The sequence below is a fragment of the Protopterus annectens genome, chromosome 12.part0 (genome assembly GCF_019279795.1).
Source record: "Protopterus annectens isolate FY-2018-M chromosome 12.part0, PAN1.0, whole genome shotgun sequence".
Taxonomy (NCBI): Eukaryota; Metazoa; Chordata; order Ceratodontiformes; family Protopteridae; genus Protopterus; species Protopterus annectens.
Window position 1 is genome coordinate 408061477 of NC_056746.1, and position 13750 is coordinate 408075226.

The following is a 13750-nucleotide window of genomic DNA, read 5'->3' on the forward strand; positions in this document are numbered from 1 at the left end:
CAGGAACTTATTTAAAATATTTATGCTGTGAATGTGAAAATATAATGTTCATTTGAAAAGGTTTCATAAAAATTCACTAAGCAAGGATTCTTTCATTTGCAATAATTATGAAATGGTAAAAATGTTCATATGCTAACTGAATCAATATTGTTTTTTATTTTGTAGCTATATATCTAACTAAGAAGAACATACGGAAACAAGGAGATTTGATTGAATATGAAAAGGTTAGTTTCCCAGAAGCATAGATTGTCTTGACTGTTTTATTTGATGGACTGTAATCAGTGCATGACAAAAAAATTCAAAGAAGAAATAGTTCCTTGGCAGAATTCCATATGTCAAATTTATATGTTGATTAATTTGTTTTTGAGAAATGTTACATAGTAGTCGATTAACCAATCTTATTCAAAAAATTAGGCAGCCCGTAATATTTTTATATATATATATATATATATATATATATATATATATATATATATATATATATATATATATATATATATATATATAAATAACTGATAGCTTTGGTCATTCATTGAATTTGTTGGCAGGATTAGGGGTTACATATCTCATTCCTTATCCATTTCCATAAAACACAATTGTATTTATTTATTTTTTGTTTTATAATTTGATAACCATACAAGTGAGCTGGTCTATTCACCCTTTATAATTAGAACCTAGGTACGACAGTACAGTACAATAAAATTCAATTTGCAGTAACAAAATTTAGTATACAAAGTATAGCAAATTGTATTTAGTAGAAAGATTGGTGCATGAGATAAATACATAGTACGGTTTATAAAAGCAAGTTAGAGAGTATGACAGTATTCAGGATTCAGTTTCTGAAATATATAGATGGATCGATTCCAGTACATGCAAACTATGAACTGAAAACAGACCTGCTATTCTGAAAGCACTTGCATTTGGAATTATTACAAATGCTGCTTAATATTTTTGAATATTTAAAGAGTTTTACTATTTTTTATGTCTGTAGGTAGCTGATTCAATGTAGTCTGTCTTATTCTGGAGAGGACTTTTTCTCCAATGGTTAGTTAGAATCTGGGTCTGACTAAAGTGTGTGCACTTTCTTGAAAGCTCCTCAGGTAGTCGCTTTGACCTCTAATTTGGAGTAATTTTAAAGGACGGGCAGTAGCCCTGTGTTAGAGAGTATTTAGCAGATAAGTGCCTCTGTAAAGAATGGATAGCCACTGTGACTTTTCATACAGGCTGCAGTACTTTAGCTTTGCACATAATTTTCTTTTCTGCAAACTACAAACACCTGAGTAAAGAAATTTGGTCTTTTTTTAGGGAAGAAATTATATTTTGTTTAGGTCTTGAAGTTCAGACCTGAAATATTACTTCCCAAACAGCCATCTTCAACCTCTTTTCCCATTTTGCACATGGGATTGGGGTGTCACTTCAAAAGTGACAATCATCTTGAGCCAAGGTTTACATTGCTGGGCAGCTAGCCCTGCCACAGTGATTTACCTTTACCATATACTCACACCTATGGTCAATTTAGAGTGTCCAGTCCACCTACTGCATGTTTTTGGAATGTGGGAGGAAACTGGAGCAAACCCACATGACCACAGGGAGGACATGCAGACTCCACACAGCACATACCCCAGCCGAGAATTGAACCAGAGAACCTCTTGATATGTGGCGACAACGCTAACCACTGTACCACTGCAGCCACAAATGTATATCATTCTTTAGTGCCTTCAATTCTCAGATCATCCCAGCGATTTGCCAGAAAAATCACAAATGTTATGAGTTTTCCTTCCATTTTGCCTCGTAGGTAATCATTTGGATTAAACATTCCTACCTTAATTGTGCTGCCCTTTAATATGCTTCCAAGTCTGGCATCCCCAATCCACCCTGTGTATTGCTCTCTGCTCCCCCTCAACAGAAATCCTTTAATTCTTTCAACAACCTTTTCTTATGGCCTTGTCTGGGTTATAATAGTACAACTGACCCATATATAGGATTAATAGTACAACAAAACAGCTTGTACTTTGTCTTTCTCCATGTAGAGCATTTTCCACCTAGTTACCATAGTTATCCTTGATTCCATTTCTTCACATTTCCTACACATCCTGCATGTCTTTCCTGATCCACATTCGTATGTGCTGCAGCTTCTGATTAGTGCAAATGTATCCATTTATTTGGGATAATGAATGTGTGGGGCAAAGTTAGTTGGTATTGCTTTACATTGTTTGCTTCTGTGAAGACAGGAAGTACTGCCAGCCATACCAGGAGAAATAGTGCAGTGGATTTGTAATTGCTGCCAGCACAGCTGTCTGGAATTTTGTAAATAATTCTATCTTTGCATCTTCATAATGCAATGCCAGCACTGTACCCCTGCGCCATCATAACCTGCAGATTGCTGCCCCTAGCAGATTCAGATGCCGATTCCACCCTTCCCTAGTTACAGCTGTGGCTAATAACACCTTCCTCCCCAAAGAACCAGAAGAGACTTGCATGTGGGGAGAATGAGGGAGCACAACATTGCTATAGAACTCAAAGGCTGAGTAGAGATACTCCGTCAAAAATAATTGCAGATCCTCAACAGAATTCTTCTCTCTGTTCTGATTGTGAATAATGATGATTCCCTCTTCTGTTCTTTTAATGCTGTTAAAGCAATGATTTTTTTTTTTGGGGGGGGGGGGGCAGGGTGGGACTGAAAAGTGAACCTGAAAAGCCTGTAGGAGTTAGTGTACATGTGGTGGCCCTATCTTAGTTATCACATGTATGACACATTCTAACTTCTGAAGCATTCTGCACCAGGAATTTGAACATTCAACTTTTGCATGGTGTGGTATATAAAAGGCAAATTACTTTGTTTTTCTGCTTTAGCTCCCTAAAGCAATCACTATTATAATATGAGCAGTTCTTGGTCAAAATATCTTCAGTTGTGTATGTTACTTGGCAATGTTCAGATTTTTGCCCCTTTATTTTGGTCTGTCCCTTATAAAATTTGTGGTTTGCTGACAAGTCACTGAAGATTGCAGACACTAAATTATGATAGACATTTCCTAAAGAAAATTCATGCTAATGCATAGCCTGTAATTCTAGCAACTGTCTAAATTCATAACAGCAATATTTCAAATCTGTCTGTAATTTTGGACCTTTGTTATCCCCTTTATTTTTGTCTTTGTCCATGACTCTATAACCAAGTTATTGAGAGGTATACTTCTGGGACATTGCCAGATCCCCATGTATAATGAATTACTATTTTATATTTTATTGGGTGTTTTGGAATATGTAGTTAAAACGGTTTACTATCAAATTTGCGCATGGCAAAATAAATGCCGTTCACAACACCAAATCAAAACAATGAATGTCAACATCAACACTATGGCACAATGTCGAATCAGCTGATCAAATTCAGCAGATTTGACATTGTCTCTGAAAAGATCACATGATGTCCATATAGGAGCTCATGTAAATGAAACTCCTATACCTCACCCCCCTGCTAACTATATATTCCAACTCCGAGATCACACTACATTGAGGAAAGGGATTAGTTTCCAAACCGCACTGTACCGCAATCTCCATACAGTATTTTGAGTTCATATCAGCAAATGCACAATGCATTTGCTGATATAAACTTTCGAAAACATGGATGCTCAGCAAGATGGAAATTCGAACAACCAAGTTTTACACTTTCCATCTGCCGAGCATCTCCGTTCAGAAATTTGATAGTAAACCAGTTAAAACAATCCAGAAAAATGTTAATTGTCGTACAAGAGGTAAGACACCTTATAGACCAGATAAACCAGACTGGATATACTACTAAATCATTTACAATTTAAAGAACTTGAGAAAGTTAAGTGACATGAGAATCAGCAAGTATTTTATAGACATGGAAATGGAATTTGCCAACCTCAGGCCTGGGAAATTACAGATCAGTCAGCCTTACAAGTTTGATCAGAAAAACTATGGAGCATATTATAACCAGTGTCATTAATTATGATATTAAGAATCTCATTAGGCTTGAGCCCCAGCAATTTGATTTCATCAGAAAGAGATTATGTCTGTTAAACCTTGTTAATTTTTTTGAGTGTTGTGCAAACTGCTGAGAATGGTCACACTGTTCATACAGCTTACCTTAATCTAGCCAAAGCTTTTGATGCCATATCCAATATCAAAATTGTAAGTAAACTGAAATCCATAAGCATAATTTTTTCAAACAGTAAAATGGATAACCAGTTGGCTGAGAGACAGAACCCACATCAGTCATGTGGCAGATGCTTCTTCAAGTAGTGCTAAGGTAACTAGTGAGGCCCTCAAGAGTTCAGTACTGTGTCCTCTCATACTTGGCATCTACTTCTCTGATCTCAGCAATGATAACCAGGAACTTTGGTGAGACAAATATGCAGACAGCTGCAAACTGGGTGCAGATGTGAAAACCCCATCAAAATGCCTGTACTCTTCAGAAAGAACATAACCTAGTTAATACCCTGTATATGGAAAATGGGTTTAAATTGAATGCTAAAAAGTATAGTATTGTCTATGTTGAAAAACAGATATTGACCACATTCTACTGTATAGAAGTCACCCCCTACTAAATGAAAACATAGTTAGGGACCTAGGCATTTGGGTAGACAGTTAGCTCTGCTTTGATCATCATATAGCATCTGTAGTCAGTAAATTCTTCTACTCAGCATAACTAATAGCCAAAGTTATTTTTCATCCAGATCTATAGTGGCTATCATTTTCCTGCATTCAGCACCGATCAAACCTGTTACTGAGTACAGTGCTCCATTTGGTATGTCATATCAACAAACTTGAAGAGTCTCAGAGTCTCCAAACAAAAAATGTTTCTGGTTTTAAGAAAACTAGTTGGCAGGAGAGACTGAAAGTCTTGCCCTATATGCCGTGACCTATAAGCTCATGACAGGGGATCTGTACTAGCTTCCAGCACTTCTTGATCTACTATATCTCAATAAGTCAAACAGCTCAGCTAATACTAGAATCAGACATCTGAACCTCAAGCAGTAGATAAACTGACCATAATGGACAGACAGATTCATCACCCAGTGCCTCCTCCTTCTCTGGAATAGACTCCCTCTTCAGGTTAATCAATGTGACTCAATATTTTCCTTCAGACTAATCCTAGATGACTGGATAGGTGCTCTCAAGTTTATCCCAGGACTAACTGTTCTACATCTTTTTGAGAAAGAAGGTAAAACCTGAGGTTTAGTATTTGGTAAGGCGTACAAGGCCTTTGGACTAAATGACCTTAAAACGCATATGAAACCCATTATGTTTCCATGTTTTATGCTGCACTGAAGTGGCCCTGGCATTAAGCCGGGCCTTCTCAGAAGTTTTGGCTAATATAATACACTAGGAACATAAACTTTATTGCCTTATTTGCCTCAGTATCAAGCTTTTAACTGTTTTTTAGTTTTCTAACATCACTGTGACACCCTTTTAGGTAGTCCAAAACATTGTGCCAGTTACACTAAATGTATGAGTGAAACTGATTATTCAACAGTAGACAGATAAGAATATTGCAACCACACACTTTGATTTTTTAAATACATTATACTACTTGCAGATTAGAACATATTCCATAAATCAGTAGCTAAAACAAATGTGCAAAGTAAACTTGCAGAGTACAACAAATTTCATAAGTCACTAGCTAAAATGTCCTTGCAGAGTATGACATATTTTATAAATCTTTAGCTAAAACTAAATTGCAGAGTATAACATATTTCATAAATCACTAGATAAAACAACCTTACAGAGTATAACATATTTTATAAATCTTTAGCTAAAACTAAGTTGCAGAGTATAGCATATTTCATAAATCACAACAGTTATGCCTCACTGATCTATAGAGCTGTCATGTCAGGAGGCTTAACAATTAACATATAAGAGACATTATGTGGGATCTAGTCTCCATGTTGCCTTTATTGAAAATTGAATTCTCTTGAACTGCTGAATACCACATAATCACTGTAGATAGCTCATTAGTAGTTAATGGTATATATCCCATACCTAATATATGCATGTATATATATATATATATATATATATATATATATATATATATATATATATATATATATATATATATATATAAATATATATATATGGGTCTTCTATACATGGTCGACATTTCAGAATGTCGAAGACCATATGGCTGAGACAATATGATTGACATTTGAAATGTCGACCATGAAATAAAAAAACAAACAAAAAAAAAAACAACTTACCTTCACACTGCTAGCAGGGGAGCTCCACCCCCTGCACCCCCCCCGTGGGGGGGCACCACCCCCCCACATGCCCCCATAACTTAAATATTAATATACCAACTCCGAGATCGCACTACAGTGCAGAAGATGGAAATCTTTCTATTCCTCACTGTGCGGAGATGCCAGTTTCGCATGGTCGACATTTCCAATGTTGAGCATATGGTCTCGGCCATATGGTTTTCGACATTCTGAAATGTTGACCATGTGTAGGGGACCCATATATATATATATATATATATATATATATATATATATATATATATATATATATATACATACACATAAATGGGTGCAAAATACACTGAATGAGCACATTTGGTTGATGTGTGCGCAATATCAACTGTCACTCAGTAGGGAAATATTCCCTTTCCTTTGGGATTGCGTGATCTTAGAGTTAGTGTTATTAGTGGGGGGGTGTGCAAGTGGGGCTTGCCCCCTGCAAAATCACTTGCAGTTGGTTTAGCCCACTCATGGTAATCAACAGAGCATGCAGACAACGTGATGATGTTACATGCTTCAATGATGTGATGTTGATATTTCATATGTAGACATTATGATCTTTTAATCACAAATAATTCCTAAATGTATGTGTGTATACACACACACACACACACACACACACACACACACACACACACACACACACACACACACACACACACATTTTTATGGATTTCAGAATAAGCAAAATAAGGGTTATTCACTTTGGCATTAACTTGTGTTATGATATGTTCTCAAAAATACTATTAACAGAGGGATTGTGACCAAGATGGTGAGCAGTTAACAGCACTTTTTTTTAGCTCTGCTTCAGTTTAACATCCCTGACAGGATTTTACTAAAAATCTCAAATAGAATGTTTCAAAACTTGATGGATTTATAGTTGAACATCTGCTGAAAGATTTACTATGAAAAATAACAAGTCTGAAACTATTTTAATTGGTTTTTCCTGTCAAGAAATTCAGAAAGAACTAATTGTCTCAAAATGCACCACTCTAAGCCTAGTGTACAGGACAGTACTATAAAAAACATACAGGGGATACTAAGTAACATCAGTGAGTTATCTGTAAAGATAGATAAATTAAAAAGCAAAATGGACAATTTTAGAGGAATGTAAAAAACAAGATGAAGTGCTGAGTGAATCTCTTCAACAACAGTCATCACAAATCTCGAGTATAGAAGAGGCACTGTCTGAGTTTGATGGAAGATTACTTGAAAATGAGAATAACACTGAATTTCTTCTGAAACAAAACAATTTATTCCAGGATTAAATAGAAGGCTTACAGAACAGATATAGAAGGAAAACATCAGAATTTACAAGATTCCTGAAAAAGAAGAGGGAGACAGTATGATTCACTTCCTTAATGCCTGGCTGCCTAAAACTTTGAACCAGTCTGAAACTTTTTCCTTTGACATTGAAAGGGCATATAGATCACTGCCTAAATCCTCTTAAAAAAACACCATCAAGGTCAGTGACCATAAGATTTTTCTCAAGTCAAGAGAAGGATTTAGTCTTAAAAGCTGCATGGACTAATTATTCAGTTAAAATTAAAGGAAACACTATAAGATTTGACAATGACTATTCTAGATTAGTGATGTCCAAGAAAAAAGCATGTGTGCCACTTGTTAAAAGCTTAAAGAACAGCAATATTAAAGCACAACTATTGTTTCCAGCAAAAGTAAGGTTTCACCCAAAAGATTTTTAACACTTTAGAAGATGCAATGGACTTTATACAGAAAAATAAAATCCTAGAAAAAAAAACAGAAGAAATGGACTGGAATCTATCAACTTCTTTGAAGAGAAATGCAACAAAAGATGATTGATTAATCACAAAAACAGTAAAAACTGAAGGATAAATGAAAATTGGTGTATTTCATGGTTATGAATTATTATTAATTTGAATAAGTGCTTGAATACTTATGAACAGGTGCTGCATATTACTTTTTATAACGTAAATCATTTCTTTCTTTCTCTACTTCAAATGGTTAATAGTTCCCTTTCTAAAATGTTAAAATTTAATTCTTTTAGTTATATATGAAATTAAAGCCACTTATTTTCACTTAGAGTTTAAAAGGTTAAACTATTCATCTTATTAAAAGTGAATCAGTATTATGATGAAACTTATGTTAGGTGGCACACTTTCTGATATCTTGGCATAGCTGAGTAATGTACTATTAAATATAACAAAAGAGGAAACAAATGGCACTAAAGAGGCATGTTAAGTAACATTCTGTGCTCTTAAAATGATACAGTAGTGTGCTACTGATAGTATATGTGACATGCAGTTGCACCCAGGAAAAACAAGCTATTAACATTATAAACAAAGTACAAAAAAATATAGATTTTTACGTATATAAATGTTACTATTGGAATGATATCAAATAATTAGAGTAGCACAAAAAATTTTACAAGTTAAACCTGTATCACACCTAACTGTCATTCTTTTAATGCAAGTTTATATGCTATGTCTCCTTTAAATATTGACATTCTACTTTATATTAAACATCTCATACAAATAGTGCTTTCTGAATCATTGAATGTTATTTCTTTGAGTGCTATGGCGTTTTAGTGATTGGGATACTTTGACACAGTTTTTCTTATTCATAATAACTCACTGACAGGCTTTTTTAAGATGATGCATAATAAAAATGTGATACACATTAATATGAATCAGAAGCATGAGCTACGATTGTTAGTCTAATGGAGAGTTTGAGAGTTAGTTTGTTCATCTTTTTTACCAAACTAGGAATACGTTATTCAATGGTAGAATGTTTTAGGGTTATATCCTTGGGTAGTTTTTTATTTGTTTCAAAAGTTTTGACCATAGCTGAAGATTTCATATTGTTATATACAAAGTATATAATATATTCTGTATATCAATAAGATTTTATTATACTTGTGTTTTTTTCTCTTTTATATAAATGCCTGCATAGAAGCCGCAGTGGTGCAGCGGTAGCATTGTCGCCTCACAGCAAGAGGTTCTCCCATTTGATTCTCAGCTGGAGCACCTTCTGTGTGGAGTCTGCATGTCCTCCCCATGGTCGAGTGACGTTCAAAAGACATGCGTGCATGGGTGTGCCTTCGTTGAAGGTTGGGCATCGGGCTGGCACCTCAGCACCATAAAAATCGACTGCCAATCATTAGCGGACTGGAGTTCCGCTGTGGTGACCCCTAACCGGGAAAAGCCGAAAGAAAAACAACATATAAATGTCTGCATGTCTATTAATATTAATGGATTGAATAATCCAGTAAAGAGGGAGAGTCTGTTCAAATACCTGCAATTACATAAAGCTCAAATAGTATTTCTATAGGAAACACATTTATTTAATAAAGATATTAATAACACTTCAACACAAAAAGTCGTCACAAACTGCTAAAAAACAAAAAGGTCAGAAGATGGCAATGAACTAAATATATTTATTAATAAATAAAACAAAATAATAAGTGCTTTCAATCTTTCACATAAAAAAAAACTTCTTCAAAGGTGTAAATAAACTCTCATTAAAGACTTATTTGTTTTTTGCAGGTTCTGGCTTTCAAACTAAAAGATGAGGCACCCTCATTTTATGGAAGAACTCACCAGTAATGTCTAAAGTAAAAGATACCTATGTTGATTAAATGGTATGTTAAGCATTGTTATAACTGACTGGAACAGAAAACTATATACATTGGTGAACTCTTATTAGATTCAAGGGGTTGGAGCTAAAGATGCCAAAAATTACTTAGACATTATAGCCTGTTACATGAAAGGTGAGGTCATAATGGCTGGTGATTTTAATTGTATTTTATCAGACAAAGATTTGTTTGCAGATACAAAGCTGAGAGTCACATCTTTAGCCAAACACTTAAAACAAATTTTGTAAATCTAATAAATTTAAAGGATATAGATGAGTTAAGGAAAACAAACTCACTTCAGTTTACCCATTATTCATGCAGATATGGAACAGAAAGAAATATTGATAAAATTTTTGTCTTAAACAATTTATTATCACATATCAGATAAGTTTTAATAGTTTCATGTATATTATCTGACCATAATACTACAATCTTTAATATTATTTTAAAGACTGACAACCTAATACATCACAGGAGATTACCAGTGTACGTTATTAAACTAAAGGATTCAAAGATTGTTATGTTAAAGAGATCAAACATTTTCTAGAAATAAACATGAATTGTGAAGTAACTGACATTGTCCTGTGGGATTCACTAAGTGCTTACTTAAATGGAAGAGTTACAAGCTGGTATATTAATAAAACAAGAGAATGGGACAAAGAATTAAATATACTGCATGCCAAAATAGACACACTAAAGTTAAATCTAAAACCAAATGACATTATCAGTCAGTCTGAACTTAAAAACATAAATACAACATGTTTTGAAATTCTAAATCATAAAGTTTCAATAAACCTGGAAAAACTTAAACTTCAGGCATATTCAGAACAAGTAAAACGATTGACAGACCATTTGCTTAACAGAAATGAAAGATCAAATAAAAAACTAAAAAAATAATAAGACACCGGACTTAGATGTTCTTATACCAGAACTATATAAAATACTACCAGATGATGCAGTTCAGATATTAGGTAAGGTCTATAGAGAAATACAAACAACTGAGGAAATCCATCGATTGTGGGAATATTCCCTTATATCCACCATTTTAAAACAAGATAATGATCCTATAAAGTGTTCATCATTCAGACCCATTTCACTTTTAAATGTGGACTATAAGATGTTAATGTCCATTTTAGTTCACAGAATTAATCTACTTACACCTAAACTAATTAACAATTATCATACTGGGTTTATTTTAAATAGGCAAGTACAGGATAATATAATAAGAAAACATGCATTAATGGACTATGCAAATAAAATAAAAAAGAGCTTTCTATCATTAGTCTCGATTTAGATAAGGCTTTTGACTCAGACGATTTATCATACTTGTATAAAACACTGAAAGTGTATAATTTTTTACCTGATTTGCATTAATGTCTAAGTTATACAATAACTATTGTGCTTATTTTAAAATAGGTTCTTTTCTTTCTAATTCCTTTAAATTATAAAAAGGCAAAAAAAGAAGGCTGTCCATTATCACCTTTACTTTTTTGCATTAGCTATAGAGCCCTTTTCTAATAGATTCATCTATTTGCTAATGATATTTTACTAACAATAAGAAATATAAAAAATTCATTAGAACATATAATTAGTTCTGTGAGTCAATTTGAAGAAATCTCAAACTTAAGATTTAATCATAATAAAACAAGTATATTATTAATAAAAAAAATTAAAACATTTGTACAAAAAATATTCTAACTTCAATTGGAATAGCAATTAAATGAAATACTTTGGTATAACCGATATGTCTAATAGTAAAGAAATGATATTAAACTTTCAACAGTTTGTTGATAAAAATTTTAAGTTTAGTCACAAATTGTAAAAATTATTCTTTACCATGGAAGAAAGATTAATGCTTATTAAGATGATAGTTCTCCTTAAAATGTTTTTTGTACAATCTTTAGTACTATCTCTGCCCAGAAAAATTATGAACATAAATAATATCCTGCTTAAATTTTTGTTGGCATCCTAATAAACTAAGAGTTTCCTTTGATTGGCACAGAAAATGTTGGGATAATGGTGGAATAGCATTCCCTGATATTCAAATGTATGGCCTTCAACAGCCATTAAAGTTATAGCATTGTGGATAAACTCATTTTATGATTATACTTAATGATTTTGAATGTAATGTTTTAAAAAAGGGTTGGATGTTCATTCCAACTAAAAGAGCAGATAAATGTTGTTGCTCATCTAGTCAGGATGAAGTAGATGAACATTGTGGGTTCTGTTCAAGCAGCTTTATTATATACAAACACAAACATATATGCAAACTACCTGTCTCATGCATAGATGTTCACAGTCTGGCTGTACTCACAAAATGGCACTGAAGTCAGCACATGCTTGCTATTTATACTGCATGTTCAGGTCTAGAAATGCTTCTTAAAGGTACAACACATCTGTTATTGTACATCCTCTCTGTTTGAAAAATAACATTGACAATATTGACTAACATGTTATAGGTACAAAGTAATTTTTAATTATGCACTTATACAAAACTAGATACGTATATACAACTATGTCCAAGTTGCTGTGTATCTCACACTGGGCCTAGAGATATGGCCATATCATGTGATGTATACATTGGAATTAAAATTACTAACTGGGATTGTCTCTGCCAAATGTTCAACCTTAGGGACCTTTTGAACATTATCAGAAATGGTAGTGGGAAGCAAGACATGTTCTGGGACTGGAACAATATCTGAGTCACTCTGAGATTTAGAGTCTGTATCACAGGAACAATTCTGTGATAACAGTTCTGGTACAGGGATTATATGTCTGTGATTCCTGCTGTACTCCACATCCTCAGATTTCACAAGATAGGATCTCAGCTCTTCACATATCTTTGTTACTTGACCAATCCAGTCGAAACCTTTCACCGTTTGTATCCTCACTGTCTCTCCTTTCAACAGATGAAGAAATTTGCTCAATTTGTCATAGCTGGACTTCTGGAAAGAATGCTTTCTGAACAACTGGGCTTTGATTGCTTTGTTGCTTTTAGCCTTAGGCCTGAATAAACTGGAAGTGATAGGCAGTGTTGCTCTTGTTTGCCTAGACAAAAGAGCAGGTAAGCCAAGTATATCATCACAGGGTATATTTCTGAGATTGAGTACGTTTAAAAAAACATCGGTATTGTCATGCTTTGACTTCTCAAGTAATTGCTTTGCACTCTGTACTGCATGTTCAGCTAGTCCATTTGATTGTGGATATTCTGGACTACTAGTAACATGTACAAAGTCCCATTCTCTTGCAAATTTCTGAAACAGCTGAGTGGTATATTGGGTACCATTTTCAGAGATAAGCTTTTATCGACTTCCATGGACTGAGAAATGACGTTTCAACTTGGTAATAACAGTAGTGGAAGTTAGGTTAGGTAGTAAATCGATCTCAAACCAATTCAAATAAGAGTCTACCAGTACTAAGTAATGTTGATTGTTCCACTTGAATATGTCACCGGCTACTGTTGACCAAAGTAGTTCAGGAACTTGACTTAGCTGAAGTGGTTATTTTTGCAAATGCGGTTTAGGGCTATTGCATACTGAACAAAAAGAAAGTACTCTATGAAAGTCTTTTGCAAGAGAAGTCCAAAACACTAGTTCTCTCACCCTTCTTTTGGAAGTTTCAGAACCCAGGTGACCATGATGCAAAATCTGGATGTATTCTTGTTGTAAGAAAGCAGGAACAACAATTTTAAGACCTTTGAAAATAATATCATCTTCCATCAACATCTCATCTTTGTAAGGAAAGTAGGGTTGCACTTCAGGTGGTACATTAGATCGCTTTGATGGCAATTGAACATTAATGTAGTGGTTGAGCTTTTACAAAACTGAATCAGTATTTGTATGATCTCTTAGCTCATCAAGTCTTGTGGTAGAAAAAT

General features: G+C 34.0%; 1 protein-coding gene across 3 annotated transcripts in view; it reads left to right on the top strand.

The window, feature by feature from the left end:
- The window catches only part of LOC122816610 (regulator of G-protein signaling 11-like), a 1281503-nt gene that overhangs the window by 674815 nt on the left and 592938 nt on the right, over positions 1 to 13750 (top strand). For all 3 annotated transcript variants that reach the window (XM_044089514.1, XM_044089516.1, XM_044089517.1), the window contains exon 6: positions 166 to 224. In XM_044089514.1, the coding sequence (XP_043945449.1) occupies positions 166 to 224 (59 nt within the window). The remainder of the gene's footprint in view (positions 1 to 165; positions 225 to 13750) is intronic.